Source organism: Epargyreus clarus, unplaced genomic scaffold (genome assembly GCF_041222505.1).
Source record: "Epargyreus clarus isolate Ecla_fem2 unplaced genomic scaffold, WU_Ecla_fem_2.2 ptg000002l, whole genome shotgun sequence".
Lineage (NCBI taxonomy): Eukaryota > Metazoa > Arthropoda > Insecta > Lepidoptera > Hesperiidae > Epargyreus > Epargyreus clarus.
The window spans coordinates 5330853-5349933 of NW_027332210.1; the positions used below are offsets into that span (position 1 = coordinate 5330853).

General features: G+C 36.1%; 1 protein-coding gene across 2 annotated transcripts; it reads left to right on the top strand.

Moving 5' to 3' along the window:
• The first annotated feature begins 215 nt into the window (after window positions 1-215).
• Window positions 216-18998, top strand: Sfxn1-3 (Sideroflexin-1-3). Of its 2 annotated transcripts, none has more exons than XM_073078700.1 (9): window positions 216-373; window positions 4103-4265; window positions 6449-6603; window positions 7403-7520; window positions 8744-8819; window positions 13304-13389; window positions 14384-14511; window positions 16441-16625; window positions 17514-18998. In XM_073078700.1, the coding sequence occupies exons 2-9, from the start codon at window positions 4120-4122 to the stop codon at window positions 17571-17573; spliced, it is 954 nt and encodes a 317-aa protein (XP_072934801.1). In that variant the 5' UTR covers window positions 216-373; window positions 4103-4119; the 3' UTR covers window positions 17574-18998. The 2 variants fall into 2 exon arrangements, with proteins under 2 accessions (XP_072934801.1, XP_072934803.1); XM_073078702.1 differs by lacking the exon at window positions 216-373 and adding an exon at window positions 472-674.
• The last annotated feature ends 83 nt before the right edge of the window (window positions 18999-19081 follow it).

The window sequence follows — 19081 nt, forward strand, 5'->3', positions numbered from 1 at the left end:
CAAGTCGACTTTTTTAGTATATGGCAGCATTTCACATTTTATTACTACAATAAAATAAAATATAATAAAAATAATATATTTGCGAAGTGGCGAATTTATGTAAATTTTATAATTTATTGTTCATAGATTTTTTTATAAGATGTGATATTAAGTGTGTTATTTACTTTATATACTGGCAATTCTGTAAGGCGTAAGCGAACGAATTGATTTTTACGTCATTTAACATTTTTCGAGGTCTTGTGACGGCGCAACATTCAAAATTTAGTACACCGAAAAAATCCGTAAAGTGAAAATAAAATGTGCTCAACCGTGATTGGAGTATGAAAATCAAAAATAATTATTATAAATAATTCTATTTAAACCATATAAAAAGGTAAGGCTACTTTCAAATATTTTTTTAATTATTTTATTTATTTTTGTCATAATTCGCAAATCCATCAATCAAAGTCACATCATTTTAAAAATCTGTTCAGTTAAATCACCGTGATTATCATTTTCTTGGTGTATTCATTCATTTTTTACAACATTGTCGGAATTATCGATTGAAATGCGTCCGTACGCAAAATTATATAAATGTATTCATTGATTTTTAACAGCGACAAAATAGATAACTCTTCTGTTATCCGGGTTATCCCGGAGTTCTAAGGTCACGCCTCGATATCGAATTCAGATAGGTATTATAAATATAATATAATAATTTGGCTATAGGTAGTTGTAATGTGATTCCATGATTCGTACTCGTATATCAGTGTGATTGTAAAATTTCTTATCGTATAAAACATTTCGCGTAATTAGCTTTATCATTTTGGCCACTAATCTAATACAGCATTTTTATTAACTCTTTACGGGAAATTTAATATTTTATGTACATTATTTAGATATTTCATTATTACGTAAACAAATATTTAGTTCTGCGAAAAAGGATAAAACACGTGTACGTAAGTAATAATTGGATTTTTTATGTCTTTGAGTTTATATAATATCCAATCACCTAGTGATTTTTCTACATACAAATTTGTCGTCAATCCTTCTCATCCATTGTAAGAGGATCCGAAAAGGACTTGAATGTTTAGTAATGTGGCGACTTCCCACTATATCTTTTATTTTGGTCATATCTAATGAGGTACCTTCTAAGCCTGCGCCAGCTTGCCACAGAGAAAGTCTCGGGTTCTATTCACATTTAAGTAGATATTACATTAAGAATGATGTGGATTTGTTTTGCTCTGAAAACTGCATACACGTTTATAATAAAAATATAGTGATGATCTAATATTAGGCTTCAGTACTCCTTTGTACTCCTTGAAGGCAGCAGCGGAACTTCAGGTACAATTATTGTGCTTTAGATTTTACGGCAAGAGGCCTTCATCCATAGACTGATACACTGATGGAGATGCCACTGAAATAACATTCTTGTCTTTATTAAAATAAATTTAAATATAAGTGCGCTATTTTTCTGCTTGCACTCGATTTTGTAAAACGATTTGCAATTTAAATGAACTCTCACCTCCGTACTCCGTAGTAATCAAATGCGTATTCGTTGTATCGCATAGCAAATAATTAAAAAAATATTTTGACAAAAATTAACATTTAATTTAAATACAAACAGTTCCATTCATACGTTGTGTTGTTGACTTCTGCGTAAGATAGGTATAATAAGAATGCGCTGTCCAGCGATCCCACCCGTGTTTGAAATTGATATTTAAGTATGCTTTTTATTATTTTTTTTGCGCGAAACATGTAGTTCCGGGAACAGAAAAGGGCTACGGTATCCCCTGTACGTCGCCCTGTGTCGTCTTCACGGCACCGAGTATATTTTGATAGTTTCCCCCTCGTGAACAACATAAGAGGACCTCAATAATATAATATAATAAATACTACAGAATTGCGTAGCAAAGCAAAGTTTACGATACAATCCCTGACCCCTCTTACTCATCTGATAATGTTATCTAAGTTCAAATACTATAATATATCGGTCAAGAACATTCATTTTAAGTTCCGTGCATTTAGGGATATATTTATAAATAAGTAAATAATTATGTATGTAGGTACACAGACTAACTGCTTGATAGGTATTAAGTGGTCAATAACACCGGGCAGTTCATGTAAAGTCATTAATTTTGAATAAATTTGAACAATTTAATTTTTGGTCGCAAATTGATTGAAGAACGTAATATTCTGATCTGTCTTATAAAACTTTTTTATATCTACTTATTTTAAGAAGTGCTACGGAACTTAGCATTTAATAAAGTCCTAAGCCTTTCCTTTAAGTTGATGTAAACAGCTTAAAACTGTTTCTTTTACCACGTTTATGTTTTTGGTAGGATTGCACCCAGGATAATTCAAGTCGTAAACTTTTACGACGTAACATCGCGACTTTTTACGACTGCGCTACGTGCTACGATGCGACAACGTATCATGTGTATCTATGAATTTTGCGTAGCACGGGTCTTTTTTCTCAGAGATTAAAGACCTTAGTACATAATCCCTTAATGACTAAAAGGGGGGTGTTTCAAATCAGAAGTTTTATATTTAAACGTAATGATAAGGCCGACGGGCTAACTGACGAAAAGTAGTCAGCAGAACTTATAAACATTTGCAATATCAGAGGAGTTGCCAATGCATCGCCGGCTTTGAAGGAGAGCACCACACTACTACGGAGATAATGGCACATGACTACATACACGGTACACATATCTATATCTATATCTATATATATATCTATAGATCCTTATACTGTGCTACATATTATTATGCTCCTGCCATTAAACTTACACCGAAGGATTCTGCCGACGATAAACTGTGCTATTTAACTTACTTTCTTGTAAGCTCGTATTGATACTCGTGCAACCTAGATTATGTTAAATGTAAGTTGATAGAGTTATTAATATACATTAGATAAGAATGGGTAATTCCTTTATACATTTTTAACGGTCGATGTATGAAAATATTTGTCTCTTTTTCCCTATAGATACCATGCCATACCATCGTGATATCTTTACCCACTCATGGTTTAAGTAATGAAGTCTGAGAAAACATATACCTAAGTATCTATTTTTATGATCATTCTCATGATTATTATAACACGACCCTGACTTTCTGTGATCATACCGAATCGCTTAATATTATCACATTACTACGATAATTACTCGTAAACAGTAAACACGTATAAATAACTAAGTAGGTACTTATAATTATAATCAAATTGTTTATGTATACGTAATTTCAAATTACATTGACTATTTGTATGTTTCTATCAACTTTTGAACTGGCACGATGTTGACACAGTGTTAGAGGATTTCGCTGGTTATTTGTATCTAGATGTCGACATTTTGAAAAAAAAAATCGTTCTCGAGCATAATGCATCTCTCATACATATCTAGTGTTTATAAACATACGTGGTAACATGATCGATTCCATTCGCTGTTTATATAACAATCAATATACTTAACACCTCGATGCAACGTTTATTTTCTTTTTCTTTGTCAGTGTAGTCTATGGGAACCGACTTGGTTGTTTATACAAGAGTTGGGAAAGGAGCATGTTGTCTAACTGATGGTAATAATTCACTGCCGTTCAAAAGTATCTGTAATCAACTCCATAAAACACAGGATTCTACCTTAAACCGATCATGGCTTGACTAATAAGATCGCCTAATAAGATTTAAGTGTCCGCCAATGATTGAGTTGAGGCGGGTCATGTAGGAGCGGGCAGTATCGGTGACCTAAAAGTGAGGCAGGGGCTAGGTTTACTCCTAGATATTTTACTGTGGACCTCCATGGCATGGGGGCCGTTAGTAGTTTGATGGACGGAAGATCGAGTATGCGCCTGCGTTTGTGGTCGAAGCGCAATGCGGAGCGGAGCATTTCCCCGCATTGAGCTCGATGCGCCATTTCCTAAACCAGTATCCTAGCTCGTTTACCGAGCGTTGAAGTTTGGCAAGGATGATGACTCCAGTATCCCTTGAACGTAGAGCAGTGTCATCGGCGAAGAGTGACAGTTCATCGAGTAGAATGTATGCTCGTTTGCGACTTCTGTGTTATAAAAAAAGCGTTCCTTTATTTCCTGTCTTATCTTTTTGTTAAGTTCATCATCGTTGTTCCAGCGCCGTCAACCACCAACATGTCAATAGACCTGGACAAGCCCCGCTACGACCAGAGCACGTACATGGGTCGTGCTAAACACTTCCTGCTGCTGACGAATCCCATGAACGCGTTTGCCAGCGACAAACAGTTGGACGAGGCGAAGAGAATCGTCACAGAGTTCAGGTAAAAGTTATAATACATAAAGTTACTGTGCTGAAATTATCGGATTCAATTCCCGGCCAAGCATGTCTGCTTAGATGTCTCTAAATGGTAATCGGGGTGCTGGTGTGTCCGTACTTGGCAAGGCTTTCGAAAGACTTCCCCTAACTGTGGTATCAGAGTTTCGCCGTTCATTTTGCTACCATGCTGCTCCAATAGATACAGATTTGTAGTGTTTATTTACCTAATTAACGATGAAGCTACTATCACAGTATCACAAATTGGTTCAAAAATGCGTAGTAATATAGTGGACTTTTGACAAATGATTAATTTAATGCATTGAATAACTCATTGTCTCATTGAATAACTTTCGCTCTCGAATCTCCACTACTTTTATATTTAAATAGTCTTTAATCATGCCAAATTATATGTTTCTCCGAGAGCACAATATTTGTAGAAAGGAATTCGAACATTTCGCATCACGTGTTATTAAAAAGTATTACTCTATTATCTTTTATTAATTATCACGGCAATAATTAACCTACATACCTACACTACAGGTGCAGCGTATAATTATTTTTTAGCAACTTTCAAAATGACAACAAGATGATAAGAATAAACGTGTATCTTCATACTATTTTTAAATTAACCTGTTTCGAATCGAGTTATCTAAATAAAGTACATTTTATTTTACGTAGGTACGTCTTTGCCTTATTTTGTAAGCCATTATTCGAATTGGTGATATAAGTAAATTTACTGTTGAAAAATCATATTAAGTATTAAATAAGACATTAGGCATAGAAATATGTTCTAAATACAATAAAGAGTTAATGCGACGTAATAAAATTATTCTATTTTTAAAAACCAAAAAAGGACTAACGCTTTCTACACTCACAGCCCCACACTAGGATTCCCTGTGTCGTGGGTGCCATGGACACACACATAGACAAATACACAAACACCCAGACCCAGAAACAGAAATCTAAATTCATCATTTAGATTTCTGTCTGGCCGGGGATCGAACCCGGGACCCTTTGCGCGTCAGACCGGTATGGTGGCCGCTCCGCCACACGGGTCGTCAAAAAAAATAGTTTCACAGAACACAATTAATTATTTTAATTACTTATTATGAACACTAAGTATGATTGTAAGTGGTATAATCCCCTTGAAAAAAGAATTTACCATTTTTAACATTCATCGCTTGCTTATAAGTAAATGATTGGTCTACTCTACATAGAGAACCCTAACAAAAAAAAAATAGATTATTTATTACTTACTTATATTTATTACATCTCGAATACTGTGAACCGATCAATTATTTACTTTTAAATCTTCCAAAACAAACTCTACAGATGGTAATCAGTCGTTATCATGACGTATGTAATACATATCAGAAGCCCTGAAAGTAATAAGTAAACTGATAAAATCGCCAATCCAATTACGTAATAGATGCGTAGTTGATACTACGCGTCACTTTTCTATGGGGTCAATAGGGTACTGTTTTGTTGAATTTTAAATAATAATAATACGACATTCAATTTTACATGAAACTTTCGCTTTCAATAAGAATACCTATGTACTTATAATATGGTACTTATTGTATGTTGTTTCTTATAACTTAACTTTAATTGAAAAATTATTATAATTACACACTAAAGTATGCTTATCAACGTGGTTTGTGCAGATAGCCGTTGCAGTAATCGTTATTAATCGAAATATAACAATTTGTAGTATTTGCCGAATTTGTCAAATATAGATTTTAGGTTCGGGCACAATGATTAGGTATTACATCTATGTATGGACATTGGACATACTTAAACGATCTAAAAGTACAAAGATAGGCGTTGAGAGCAGACTGCAGACGGGAGTTTGATGGGTGATCGATATTTTATAACCACTTCCGTGTTCCGAACGACACGCAGATGTCAATCTCGGTTTTTATCTTAGAATTCTCTACTCGACTTATCTAAAGTTTGAAATCCGATTGAGGCGAAATTGTGGGAGTTTTATGTTTTTTGAATTAAGTCGGCAAAGAAAATCATTCGGATTTTTCAACTTTTCTAGACACAAAATTCCGACTAGCCTAAATTTGCCAAAATTATTCATACAAACACACCACAAACAAAACTGGCAAAAGAATTTTCTAGTCTAGACGTATGGCTGTGCGTCCACCAAATTCAGGGATTATATTTACTCAATGCTAATAGGAAAAGCCGCAAAATGCCACCCGGTTACGACGAGGACAAGCTGTGGGCGACCAAGTACCTGTATGACAGCGCTTACCACCCGGATACCGGCGAGAAGATGTTCGTGCTCGGCCGGATGGCTGCGCAGGCGCCGATGAACACCATCATCACTGGCTGTGAGTGTCTTATTATGTTCTATTATTTTTTTGTGAAATATAAATAAACTCTTTCTACACTCAAAGCCCCACACTAGGATTCCCTGTGTCGTGGGTGCCATGGACACACACATAGACAAATACACAAACACCCAGACCCAGAAACAAAAATCTAAATTCATCATTTAGATATCTGTTTGGCCGGGGATCGAACCCGGGACCCTTTGCGCGTCAGACCGGTATGGTGGCCGCTCCGCCACGCGGGTCGTCTAGCAAACAAGAGACCATGTAGTTTACCTGATGGGAAGTGGCCGCTGCCGCCCGTAGACATCAGTAATCAAACCGAGATAGGATTAGAGCATTGGCGCATATAAGGACGTGGTTTAAGGACAGTAGTTGTAGCATAGTCGCGTAAAAAATCTTCACATAGGAAAAACTCTTTTGTTTTTCACCCAGTTTTAGAGAGTATTTTCTCGGTATATAGGTTTTCCTTACATGAACCCTTTATACCACTACAAAGCAACGCTTAACACATGTGGCGTAGCGCTAGTCCTAAACATAAATACTTTCTCCATTATCCATCTTAGCTTAGCCTCGCACTAGTCGCATTAAGTTACGTTTTATGGGTGTCACACACTTAAAAATCGATCGGAAATCTAATTTTGTGACCATGCGATAAGTTTCGTGATCATTAAGACCGAAAACCAAGTGATTTACCCTTTTTTTGTGCGTGGAAGGCCATATTCTACTAAGATTTACACTTTAAACTTTACAAATTTGTATGGGTGAATATTTGATAGAAATGTATCATTGTCCTCAGGCATGATAACATTCTACAGGACGACAGCGGCCACAGCGTTCTGGCAGTGGGTGAATCAAACGTTCAACGCTGTGGTCAACTACACCAATAGGTCCGGTGACGCTCCCATGCCGATGTCGTAAGTATTGTGTTCATTATTTGAACCCTGTTTAAAAGAAGCTTTCTACACTCAAAGCCCTACTCTATAATTATCTTTTTTATAATATAGGAGTAGCAGACGAGCATGCAGTTCACTTAATGGTAAGTGGCTACTGCAGCCCATGGACATCAGTAATCAACCCCATATAAGATTAGATGCGCCGCTACCCCTGAGGACTTAGTCGGAAAAGTATGTCTCCCTTATCCTTCAAACCAGAACACAGCAGCGTTTAACACTACTGTTATGAGGTAGAAATAGGTGTGACAGTGGTGCCATCGGAGTCGAACCACAAAGGGTTCTACCAACTTCGTATCTATGTCGTGGGTGCCACGCAAGGCCAACCCCTTTATAAGCCGTAGTAAATAGTTAATATCTGACGCTCGTTCTAGTTTTGGTGAAAATACCGCGGAAATAGGTGACTCTACCTTAAATATCACCGTCGTAATATTTGATCCAATTAAAGTATATCAAGTTTAACTTTAATAATAGGCTTAAAACCATACAATTAGGATTTAGCTATCGAATAGCTTATAACTTGTGAAGCCCGCTTCGAAATGAACATTCATCAGAGCATAGAAGAAGGAAATGCTTGAAACCTCGGAAGAAACTAGGAATTCCGGGGGCTTATGCGTACAGATTAGATCCAGCACGATTTCTTATGTCAAAGGGTATTATATCTACGTAATGTGCGATATTTACCTCGTTCTAAACTACCTATTTCATATTTATAGAATTTATGTAAGATGTATATTAATAACATGACCTTTATTGATTGTTTCGATTGAGATTGGCAATAGAAGTCCTATTAATTAACGTCCATTGCTATTCCAGATCAAATGACAGACTATGTGAAAACTATATATCATCTATAAGTACTTAAATAATGCCTGTAGAAAATTCCTGCATTAATTACCTACAATGGAATGCTATGATATACTAATATATCTTTATTAAAATATTATAATTTATAAGTATATAAGGATTTATATTAATTTAATGACTACAAAAATTAGTATCAAGTCAATAAGAACAAACTTTAACGGTTATAAAATTAATAAGGACTGGCTCTAAGGACCTTTTTGGTCCTTCGAGCCAGATATCAATACATAGGTACTTTTTACACATGTAGGCAAATCTCATTAACAAGCTCGTATTTATCAATTTTAGGGCGATTACAATCTAAACTGCTTCTGTTTGTTCAGGCAACTGATTGGATCGTATTGTGCTGCGTGCGGCGGCGCCCTATCAACCGCTCTCTACCTCAACAGCAAAGTTAAGGTAAGTCACAATAAATATAATTTACTTTTAATTATATCTCTTAAATATCTCTATCTATCAGATTATGATGTGTATGTATCATGTCAAAAATATTTGATTATTTATACAAAATTTATACGTATATCTGTTACTTCGAAATAAGTACAGTTTTTAATTCAGTTTTGTTTATACTGGCTAACCTGGAATAAGACTAAACAGATTTGGATTAGACTTTTGCATAAAATACAAGTAGATTTAGGAGAGACTTAGTTCAAAGTACCTATTTTTACCTTCAAACAGATTTTGTCATCTTTGTCATTAGATTTACGGCATAAAAACAATTGCCTAGGAATAGTGTTACTACCTTATAAAACAAAGCTAGGAGATATTACCGCGATGCATTACTTACTCTGTACATAATAGATTAAAGTATAATGGAAATAATAGATGCAAATGTTTACTAAGCTTTTCCAATCACAATGAACTATCTTATTTAAACATAACTTACCCTAATGCTATAATAATATTTATAGCTAGAAACAAAAGCTCGTAAGACAAAGCTAGTCCCAATATAAATATAATGATGTATTGTTATATGTCATGTCTGTGTGTGTTATGTGTGTGCTGTGTGTGTGTTATGAATGTGGTAAATCTGTGGCAAGCACGTGCACATTATCATGCACTTTATGTCACCACAACCACGGTGACATAATGATAGTTATATAGGTATTGTTTGTCTGTTGATAAAATTCAGACGCTGAATTGAGAAAGATTATTTGAGTTAATTCAGTATAAGTTAAAAACGGAATTGACAGCTGTCCATTTGTAAATAATTGGCCACTTATGACACTATTCCAGCTGCAAATGAGATACAAAAGTTCTTGTTGAAATACACCAGAACATATGGCACATCCCAGCTGCAAATGAGACACAAAAGTTCTTGTTGAAATTGAACACACATAGGATGTCTATGAGTATAAATAACAAAAGAATATTACAAAAAAAATAACATTATAAAGTCGAATGCCTCATATTAATATGCTGCCCTATAAAGCAAAAATCGATGTGCTGATCGTACCATTAGTAACTGCCGATAAAAAAATATATTTCTTTGTTATCGTAATGAAGAAAATGGCTCAAATTTTTGCCTAGACGATGGCCTAGACTTTGATGGCAAAGTGCCCATAATCCTCTCATCAATCAGCTACTTTCTTATTATTATTACTTATTACACAGCCTCAAATTCATAGCTTAACGCCCGAACCCGAAACGTTATTTTTTTCCAACCAGGAAAATGGTTGGCCAAAAAATTCTTCCTGTTAGAAATAAAAATTATATAACACGAAAATGTGTAATTTGATTAAATGATGTTAAACAAGTAAAGTACCTATCGTTCGACTGGGGAGGTACCACTGCCTTACTTATTGCCACCTTCAAGCTGTTCTATGTTTTGGTGGAAGGGTGTAGATGACAGCAGATTTACCTACATATGAGGCAACTGTACGGTTTCTTGCTGCATACACTATTAGCGATAAATAAAATACCGAATTATGGAGTAATGATTATATTGTCCAAAACCGATACTTAATTGTAATGAATGAGATGCGCTAAAACTACTTGATATAAATGAGAACGCGGCGCCCTTGTTGGCTAATTGATGCGAACTGATTTGAAAATATAATTATTTAATGAATGACGTGCGCGCGGCTTGGGAAATGGTGACTGCAGCAAATGCACGGTTGCACCGTACAGCAACCATATTAGTCCTCAGGAGTGGGAACGTATTTCTGATCGGTTTCAAGTAGATCCTGTTGAATATGGAGTTGTATAACAGTAACTACTAACCATTAGGTGGACTACATGTTGGTTTCCTACTTCAATGTTATGGCATCCCTTAAAATGTACAGCTCTATTATATCGTATAGATAAAACGTTGTTTTTATTTCAATCGCTTTAAAACGAAAACGTGCATAAAATAATGTTTCTGTTATCAAATAGTCTACAATAATTCCAAGGACGCCACAAAAAGGTCGTTGCTCAGATAAATTTCGGCATAACTCAGATAGAGATAAATTTGTGAATATACACGGTGATTTGCCGGCGGTATCGCAAATAACGAAGATATCACTCACGTATCTTATCGTTACGCTATATTAGGTTGTAACAACAAGTTCCACGTCACGGAGAGGTGTGTCGCAACGGAAATGAATGGATGATCGAACGGAAGACATAATCTAGGTTAAGAGAGAGATAGAAGTTTTGTCTGAAGGATTTTTAGGACATGACATAACCGTGACAAGGGGGAGGATTTTGGGAAATCAAAAATGAAATCTTAATTCAATCAGTGGTAAACGCTCCACCTGTAGTCAAGGATGGCAGTTTTGGGATATATGTTAAAAAGCCTTCCGAAGTCTTTCCATGTGCAGTAGTGTGGGTTCCTTATTACCATGGGAATGGTAGGCGAAAAAGAGATCGTCTGTAAATGATTCGGCGAAATTATGTAATCATGTGGTTTTTAAAAGTAAGTCTGCGAAAAAGAAATTCCTGAGTTTTTTCAGCCCCCCTGTAACAAAATCTTGGGCATAGTATTATTGGGCAGATTAATGAATTTTGGAATATAAGTGGATGATATATAAGTTACGGACCAACCATTTTGTCTGAAGGGTTTTTTTTTAATATAAGAGCAGATGAATGATGATAATGTGAAAGTTACAATATAGGCCAATTGCCTACCTTTTGTCTATATTTTTCAGTAAGAGTGCAGATGAATGATTGATGGAAAAGAGATTTAATGGTGATTAATGACCTACAACTTCATACATGTAAAATTATTTATCTATTGAATGATAGAAAAAGCAATAATCAGCAATAAAACGGGTTATGTAGATACAATTTTGTATGCAAGCGTTGCGAATCAAATGCAATAATATGATGCAACGATGCCAACTAAACTGCGCGACGTTAGATTGTATTTGTAAACATTGTTCGCTCGATAATGAACCATGAGATACTGTTTATCGTCGATATTGTGGCAGTAAACATATTCGTTGACACGCCGTGTTCGTGACTAGGGCACTGTGACGTCACAGACACTGCCTCCACATTACAATGTAATATACTAAACGTCGTAAAGATTGATAATTATCATCAACTCGGCAACTTCTGACTATCTTATCGGCACGGCTATTGTGTTAGAATAAGAGTTATGAAAGTTTCATAGTATGCAGTCTTTCATTGACTGATGGACTTCACACACTTTTAGGTACTTTTTTCGAGAATCCTCAGGCACATATATAAGTTTCATTGCGATGTTTTCTTGTTCTATCCAAGCCTAATCCTTCTCAAAAGCACAGTATATGGATCTATATATTTGTACTGTGTCAAAAGGGTTGTTATCGATCTTTGGCACCTAAAGGGAGGACCTACCATTTCCCAATTCCCAGGCAGAAACAGAAGGATACTTTTTCAGGCGTTTATTTTAGAGAGAGAAGAGAAGATGTTAGAAGTGCCTTCCGCAGGCACAGATATCGTCACCGCCTCGCCTGATTGTCAATGTTAACGGCTGCTAGAAAATCGATCCTAAAAGTGGGCAGTCGACAACAATGTTTGAGATCCTCTGCATTAAAGCAAGTGATAATTAATATCTGTGTTGACTGTGTAAATGTAGTTGTAGTTATGTACTGTATGTGGGCAGTGCCCATGACGTCACAGTGCAAATTTCGCACTCACGCCTCGTCATACGTCGGCAGTTGTTTGCTGTCTCATCAAATGTAATAAATATACAAATATGTGTAAATACTTATCACCATTGTTATGTTACATCCTTTTTCATACATTTTCGTTGCTTTACTGATAAACTACCTGAATTATATGCTTTCCAAGTCATTGTCGTCAAATGATCGTACCTACTTCAACTTAAGCTATCAGGTCCACTTAACAGTTTCCATCAAGTAAACTATTGACCTAGTTGGTGGGTCAACGGGTTAAACTCTTCATTACTGAACTATAATGGCAGTCTAGCGTTGCTATGTTTTTCTATGATAGACGGGGTAAGGTGAAATCGTAAGTTAGGTACCCTTCTTAAGGAGAAAACCTACTCGGTGTAACCGGTAACCTACCGGTAGCGGTAACCTACATATTGTGTGATCCGTGTTTCTAGCGGCTTAAGGGGCGGTCCGCCCCGGACCGATTCTTGGGGGCTCCAAACGCAGGTGCTAAAAAATGGTCGTCAGAACCAAACAATCTATGACATGTGTATCAGTCGGCGAAAATTTTTTTTTTTGCCGTCTGTTTCACAGGCGAAGTTTTACACTGGGAGCCTCCATTCAATTTTCCGCCCCAAGCCTCCGACGACCTTAGTCCTTAGTTAGATCCGTGTCCATTGTTATTTTACGTTTACGTAAAGAAATTCGTGAATGATGAAGTATACTCGGCAACAAAAGGATCATTAGGGTTGCACTACCTACATAATGATTAAGTAATAATAATAAATGTTTTTTTTTCAGAACATGAGCCCTATCTATGCACGACTGGTGCCCTTCGCGGCGGTCTGCGGCGCTAACTTTATCAACATTCCAATGATGAGAAGCACGTAAGTATAGTTTCTGAGTAAATTTGTAAAGATATGAAACGTCATATCTTCATCAAACGTAGTTACTAGAGAGTAGAGTCACACAAACTTAGGGCAACATGTATCAGAAATACATTTTATATTATTTATAAATATATTTTATATTATTATTTAGTGAAGGTGGTAAAACCCTTTGTGGTTCGACTCCGGCGGCACCACCGCCACACCTATTTCTACCTAATAACAGCAGTGTTAGGCTCTGCTGTGTTCTGGTTTGAAGGGTATGGTAAGGGAGACAGACTTTTCGGAGGCGTTCCAGCTTAGTCCTCAGAAGTAGCAGCGCATCTGTGGCCGACCTCAGGTAGGAACATCTAATCCTATCTGTGATTGATTACAAATGTCCATGGGCGGCAATAGCCACTTACCATCAGGTGGACTGCATGCTCGTCTGCTACTACTATATTATAAAAAAAGGCAAAACATATTTTGCGGGGCCCTCTGCCACAATGCAATATAAACAGTGACGGTCTAAGGTCGTCGGAGGCCTGGGGTGGAAAGTGGAATGGAGGCCCCTTGTCTAGTTGATTTGATTTTACAAAATTACAAATGTCACATAGATTTATTCGCCAACGAATACGTATTTCAGTGATGGGTTCATTCCGGCGACCTTTTTTTTTCGTCGACTTTTTGTTTCGCCCAAGCCTTACGCCGCCACTGAATGGGATAATCCTACGTATCTTACGTGTGAAAAACATGCCACTGCAGAATCCCTCGTGGAGTTTACATCATCAACTGTCAGGCACGGGTCTTGTCTCAGAATGAGAACAGGTTATAGAACTCATAGACATTGATAGACTCCAAACACCTTAAAGTTTTTTTATATAAAATATCCGTATCGGCCAGATCAGACCACAGAGTTTCAACTCACATGATTAGCATAACTTTTTGTTTAATCGCCATTAACTATTTCCTTTTTATTTTGTTATTTATATGATTGTATAAATGTTTCTAACAGTGAGCTGTTGAACGGCACGCCAGTGTTCACCCCGGACGGGCAGCGGGTGGGTGATTCGAAGAATGCTGCGAGGCTCGGCATCGGGCTCGTGTGCATCTCCCGTGTCCTCATGGCTCTGCCCGGCATGAGTGAGTAGACATTTTTTATATTACTTTACTTATGTTGCAAAAAAATTTTTAACAAAAAATACAACCGACTTCTATGTCACTACAAAGTAAAAAATAATTCAAATAAATGTTGGTTTAGTACATATTTCTGAAGTCGGCGCTCATATTAGACACGCTGTTTACATCGTTATCCAACTAAATATATTGAGCGCCGACTTAGACACGCACACATATTAGACACGCTGTTTACATCGTTATCCAACGAAATATCTTGAGCGCCGACTTCAGAAATATGTACTAAACCAACATTTATTTGAATTATTTTTTACTTTGTAGTGACATAGAAGTCGGTTGTATTTTTTGTTAAAAATTTTTTTTCACCCTTTTTAGTGATGACATACTAACTTTTACATTAATACAATATAAAATTGTATAAACGTGATCATGAATGAAAGTAAGGTCTGAATTTACATTGATTGGAACCGCCCGCTCGCAGGGCGCTACCGCGCCCTGCTCGCTTAGTTTTATATTGTCTTATATGTTCCAACCTAACCTAACTAAATAGTAAATGATGAACTGTCTTTTCAATTTCATTAGAACCTTCATCAAATATCTTCAAACATAACTCAATTATTCCCATCGGTTGAGGAGTTACATATTTTGTCTCCGAGCCATATTATCAGATCCTCAAATAGTCAATGATAAACTGGCTTCGCAATTTCATTAGAACCTACAGCAAATATCTTCAAACACAACTCAATTATTCCCATCGGTTGAGGAGTTACATATTTTGACTCCGAGCCACATTAGCAGACCCTTAAATAGTCAATGATGAACTGGTTTTGTAATTTCATTAGAACCTACACCAAATATCTTCAAACACAACTCAATTATTCCCATAGGTTGAGGAGTTACATATTTTGACTCCGAGCCACATTATCAGACCCTTAAATAGTCAATGATGAACTGGCTTTGTAATTTTATTAGAACGTACACCAAATATCTTCAAACACAACTCAATTATTCCCATCGGTTGAGGAGTTACATATTTTGTCTCCAGAACCCACTCTGATCCTCATCATATTTAAATGGGACCAACTTGTAGCAATTGTCCACACACGAAATGAAAGGCATTAAAATAGGTTCATAAATGGCGAAGTTATGGCTGTTATATTTGGGTGGAGGAGTTCCCCTCTTTTTCTCCAGAACCAATCGATGGATCCTAACCATATTTAAATGGGACCAATTCGCAGCTCGTCTCTACACAATAAAAAAAGAATTATTAAAATCGGTCCACTAACGGCGGAGTAATTGCTGTACATACATATAAAAAAAAAAAAAAAAAAAAAAAAAAAGATACCGGCCGAATTGATAACCTCCTCCTTTTTGAAGTCGGTTAAAAATGTACAATGCAGGTCACTTCATGGAGGGTCTAGAGTTTTCGTTTGGGGATGCTTAACCCTGCCGAAGTTTTAAAGAATGACGACAAAGTTGGATTTTCGAGCTTAGATTCTCCTATACCTATCTAATTAACTCAAGGTCACAGATTGGTTTAGTAATTACATAACAATATTTTAGGGCGAGGGAAGAAAGGCTTGGGTCCTTAAATCCCTAAAGGGCAAGGGAGCGCTGAAGGGGCTCAAGTCCTTCCCCTTCAACATCTGTATTCTTATCTATGATGGAAATTTAATTAATTCATGGGCATAAATAAAGGGGGGTTAGGGGCATCTAAACTTCCCTTACTTAGCAATGGCGAGAATAATAAAATCTTAAACTAAGAAACATTATAATATTGTTTTTCGCCTATATTTATTTTTAATATCGAACTCTTAGCTTACGGTTACACTAACCCAACTTTCTTTCGATACTAAACTCAGCTTACATTGAGACAAAAATCGACCGTTTTTTTTTTCAAAACTTAATCAACTTACAACCTATTTCCATCCGCAGCGGTGACACCAATAATAACGAACTACGCTTCAAAGCGCGGGCTGTTCTGCAAGCGGCCGATGATGGTGATACCGTTCCAGCTGTTCCTGGTGGGGCTGTGCGTTACCTTCGCCACACCGCTGTGCTGTGCCATCTTCGAGCAACGGGCCACTATCGGTGTTAACAGCCTCGATGCGGAGCTTAGGGTGACTTAATTATACTTTTATACAGTGGTGGTTTATACAGCTAGAGCTTTTATATACTTACGCAAATCTAAATTGGTACTGTGCGTTACGAGTACCTTCGCCACGCCGCTGTGTTGTGCAATTAAGGGGAGCTTAGAGTGCTTTTGACATTTTTATTTTATGTCATATAGGATAGGAGTACCAGGCGAGCATTGAGCCCATGTGATGGTAAGCTAGCGGATAAAGGGGAGGGGGGGGGGAATAGGCGGGCTGCTCTGGGCCCCTGACCCTAGGGGGACTCCAAACAGTTGCTATGAGCAAAAACAAAAGGTCGCCAGACTCATCATTACTGAAATAAATATTTTTCCGCGAATAAATCTATGAGACATTTAAATTCTGAGACATTTAAATTCAAATCAACTTTTTAGACTGGGGTCTTCCATCAACTTTCTGCCCCGGGCCTTCGACGATCTTAGTCCGTGGGTAAGTGGCTATTGCCGCCCATGAATGTCTGTAATTAACCCCAGATAAGATAAGATTCCTACCTGAGATCGGCTACAGATGCGCCGCTACCCCTGAGAACTTAGTTGGAATGCCTCGAAAAAGTATCTCCCCTTATCACACCAGAACACAGCGCTTAATACTGCTATTATTAGGCAGCAATATGTAGGTGCGACGGTGGTGTCACTGGAGTCAAACACTCTCTGTGTTTCTACCACCTTCAATATTTATAATAAGATTGGCCCCAGTACAATATATGCCATTAGTGTGGTAATTTTCAGCAAGTTATCAATAGATGGCGTCACTAGTATTTCTAAATCACGCCATCGGTCTTTTTTCAAATACGCGTATGTTATATAGAGTTAATTTTTCAAGTGGAAATTTATATAGATATTTTCATCTTTTCAGCAAATCATGGCGAAGAAATATCCCCACGTGAAGGAAGTGTACTTCAACAAGGGTCTGTAATTCTCAGCTGCTGTAGTCAATCTACTTACGTAACTAATATTAAGGACCTTCTTTTAGTCAATTTATTTACATTTACTCTAATTTAGGTACAACTGACAAACTGTCAGACACTTTCCAAAGATAATATATACATTCCTTCAATGATATTTTGTTACAAAACTGTGTTGTTTAATTTATAATTTATTTAAATGTTCACATATTTATATGATTTTGATATTATATTTAATATTTCTATGTTTGGGCTCCTACGTATAGCATATTTTTAAAACATAAAAAGGATTATCTGCGATAAATAAGAATGAAAAGCATTATTTAATAGATATGTTAGCATCATGAGCTTATAACATAAGTATATATGATTAATGGTTGGTTAATAAGATTAACTAATGTTTTTCATTAAAAAAAGAGTTAAATTGAAATAACCGCCTGATGGAAGTGTTACCACTATAAAATATTTCGAAAAAACTTTTTTTAATATGTTACACGTAGGGAGACCATATTTATTTATCAGTTTTGAGCTCAATATTTTTGGTTGTGATACTCTGTTATGATAAAGACCAATAACTGACCACTGCCATAAAAAGCACAATCCGAAGCTCAAATCATTTATTTTAGTACATTTTTAATTCATATATATGGGGCTTTTGAAAATTGTCTCTTTACATTCTCTTTTACTTACAAATAATAGATTAACTAAATTTTCCTTTATTTAAAATTATTAATAATTATTTAAAGCATTTTAAAATTGATTTGCAGGTTTTTGTGATGGTAATTTAAGCGGATTTCTTAAGACCTTTAAATTTCATTCCATGAATAAAAGTAGCAACATTCCGATTTATGTATTTATTTATCAGCTTATTATATAATTTTAATAGTTAACTAGTATTAGATGGCGAGCAGGTTGGACTGATACATACATAAATAACTAAAACAAAATAAACAAGTATGTTTGGGAATGGTGGGCTTTTTGAAAACAATTGAAATGGAATAGTTAAAAGTTTTTAAAGATCATCTGAAAGCAACAATATCATTTTAAAGCCATGATGACTTAAGACATGATGGTCTAGAACGAAATAAATAATGGACTCTTTCATTTCGAAATGACGAAAAGTACTACAATGTTTGTCCGTTAAGCTATTTTTTATCTCTTCTCTATATTCCTATTAATGTCTTCCTTACTTATTATCGACAAATTATTTATTAAAATTATATATTGCTTAATGCAAATAAAAGAACATTTATTGAAGAATGTATCAGTCTAATTTGCTCATTGGTTTGAAAGAAAACCGTCAATTACCGGTTGTTGTGTCTACGACAATAATTCTGCTGTGTACCTGCAGTATCGACTAGCAATTAGTTGTTGTTATATTAAACCATACGCTGTTATAGAAATGAAGATGTACAAAATATATGTATGAGTATTTACTGTGTTTTTTTCTGTTTACCGGCCTTGATACCTATATTTTACTCATCAAATTTTCAGTCATCAAAAAAATCTGATTTTTCGT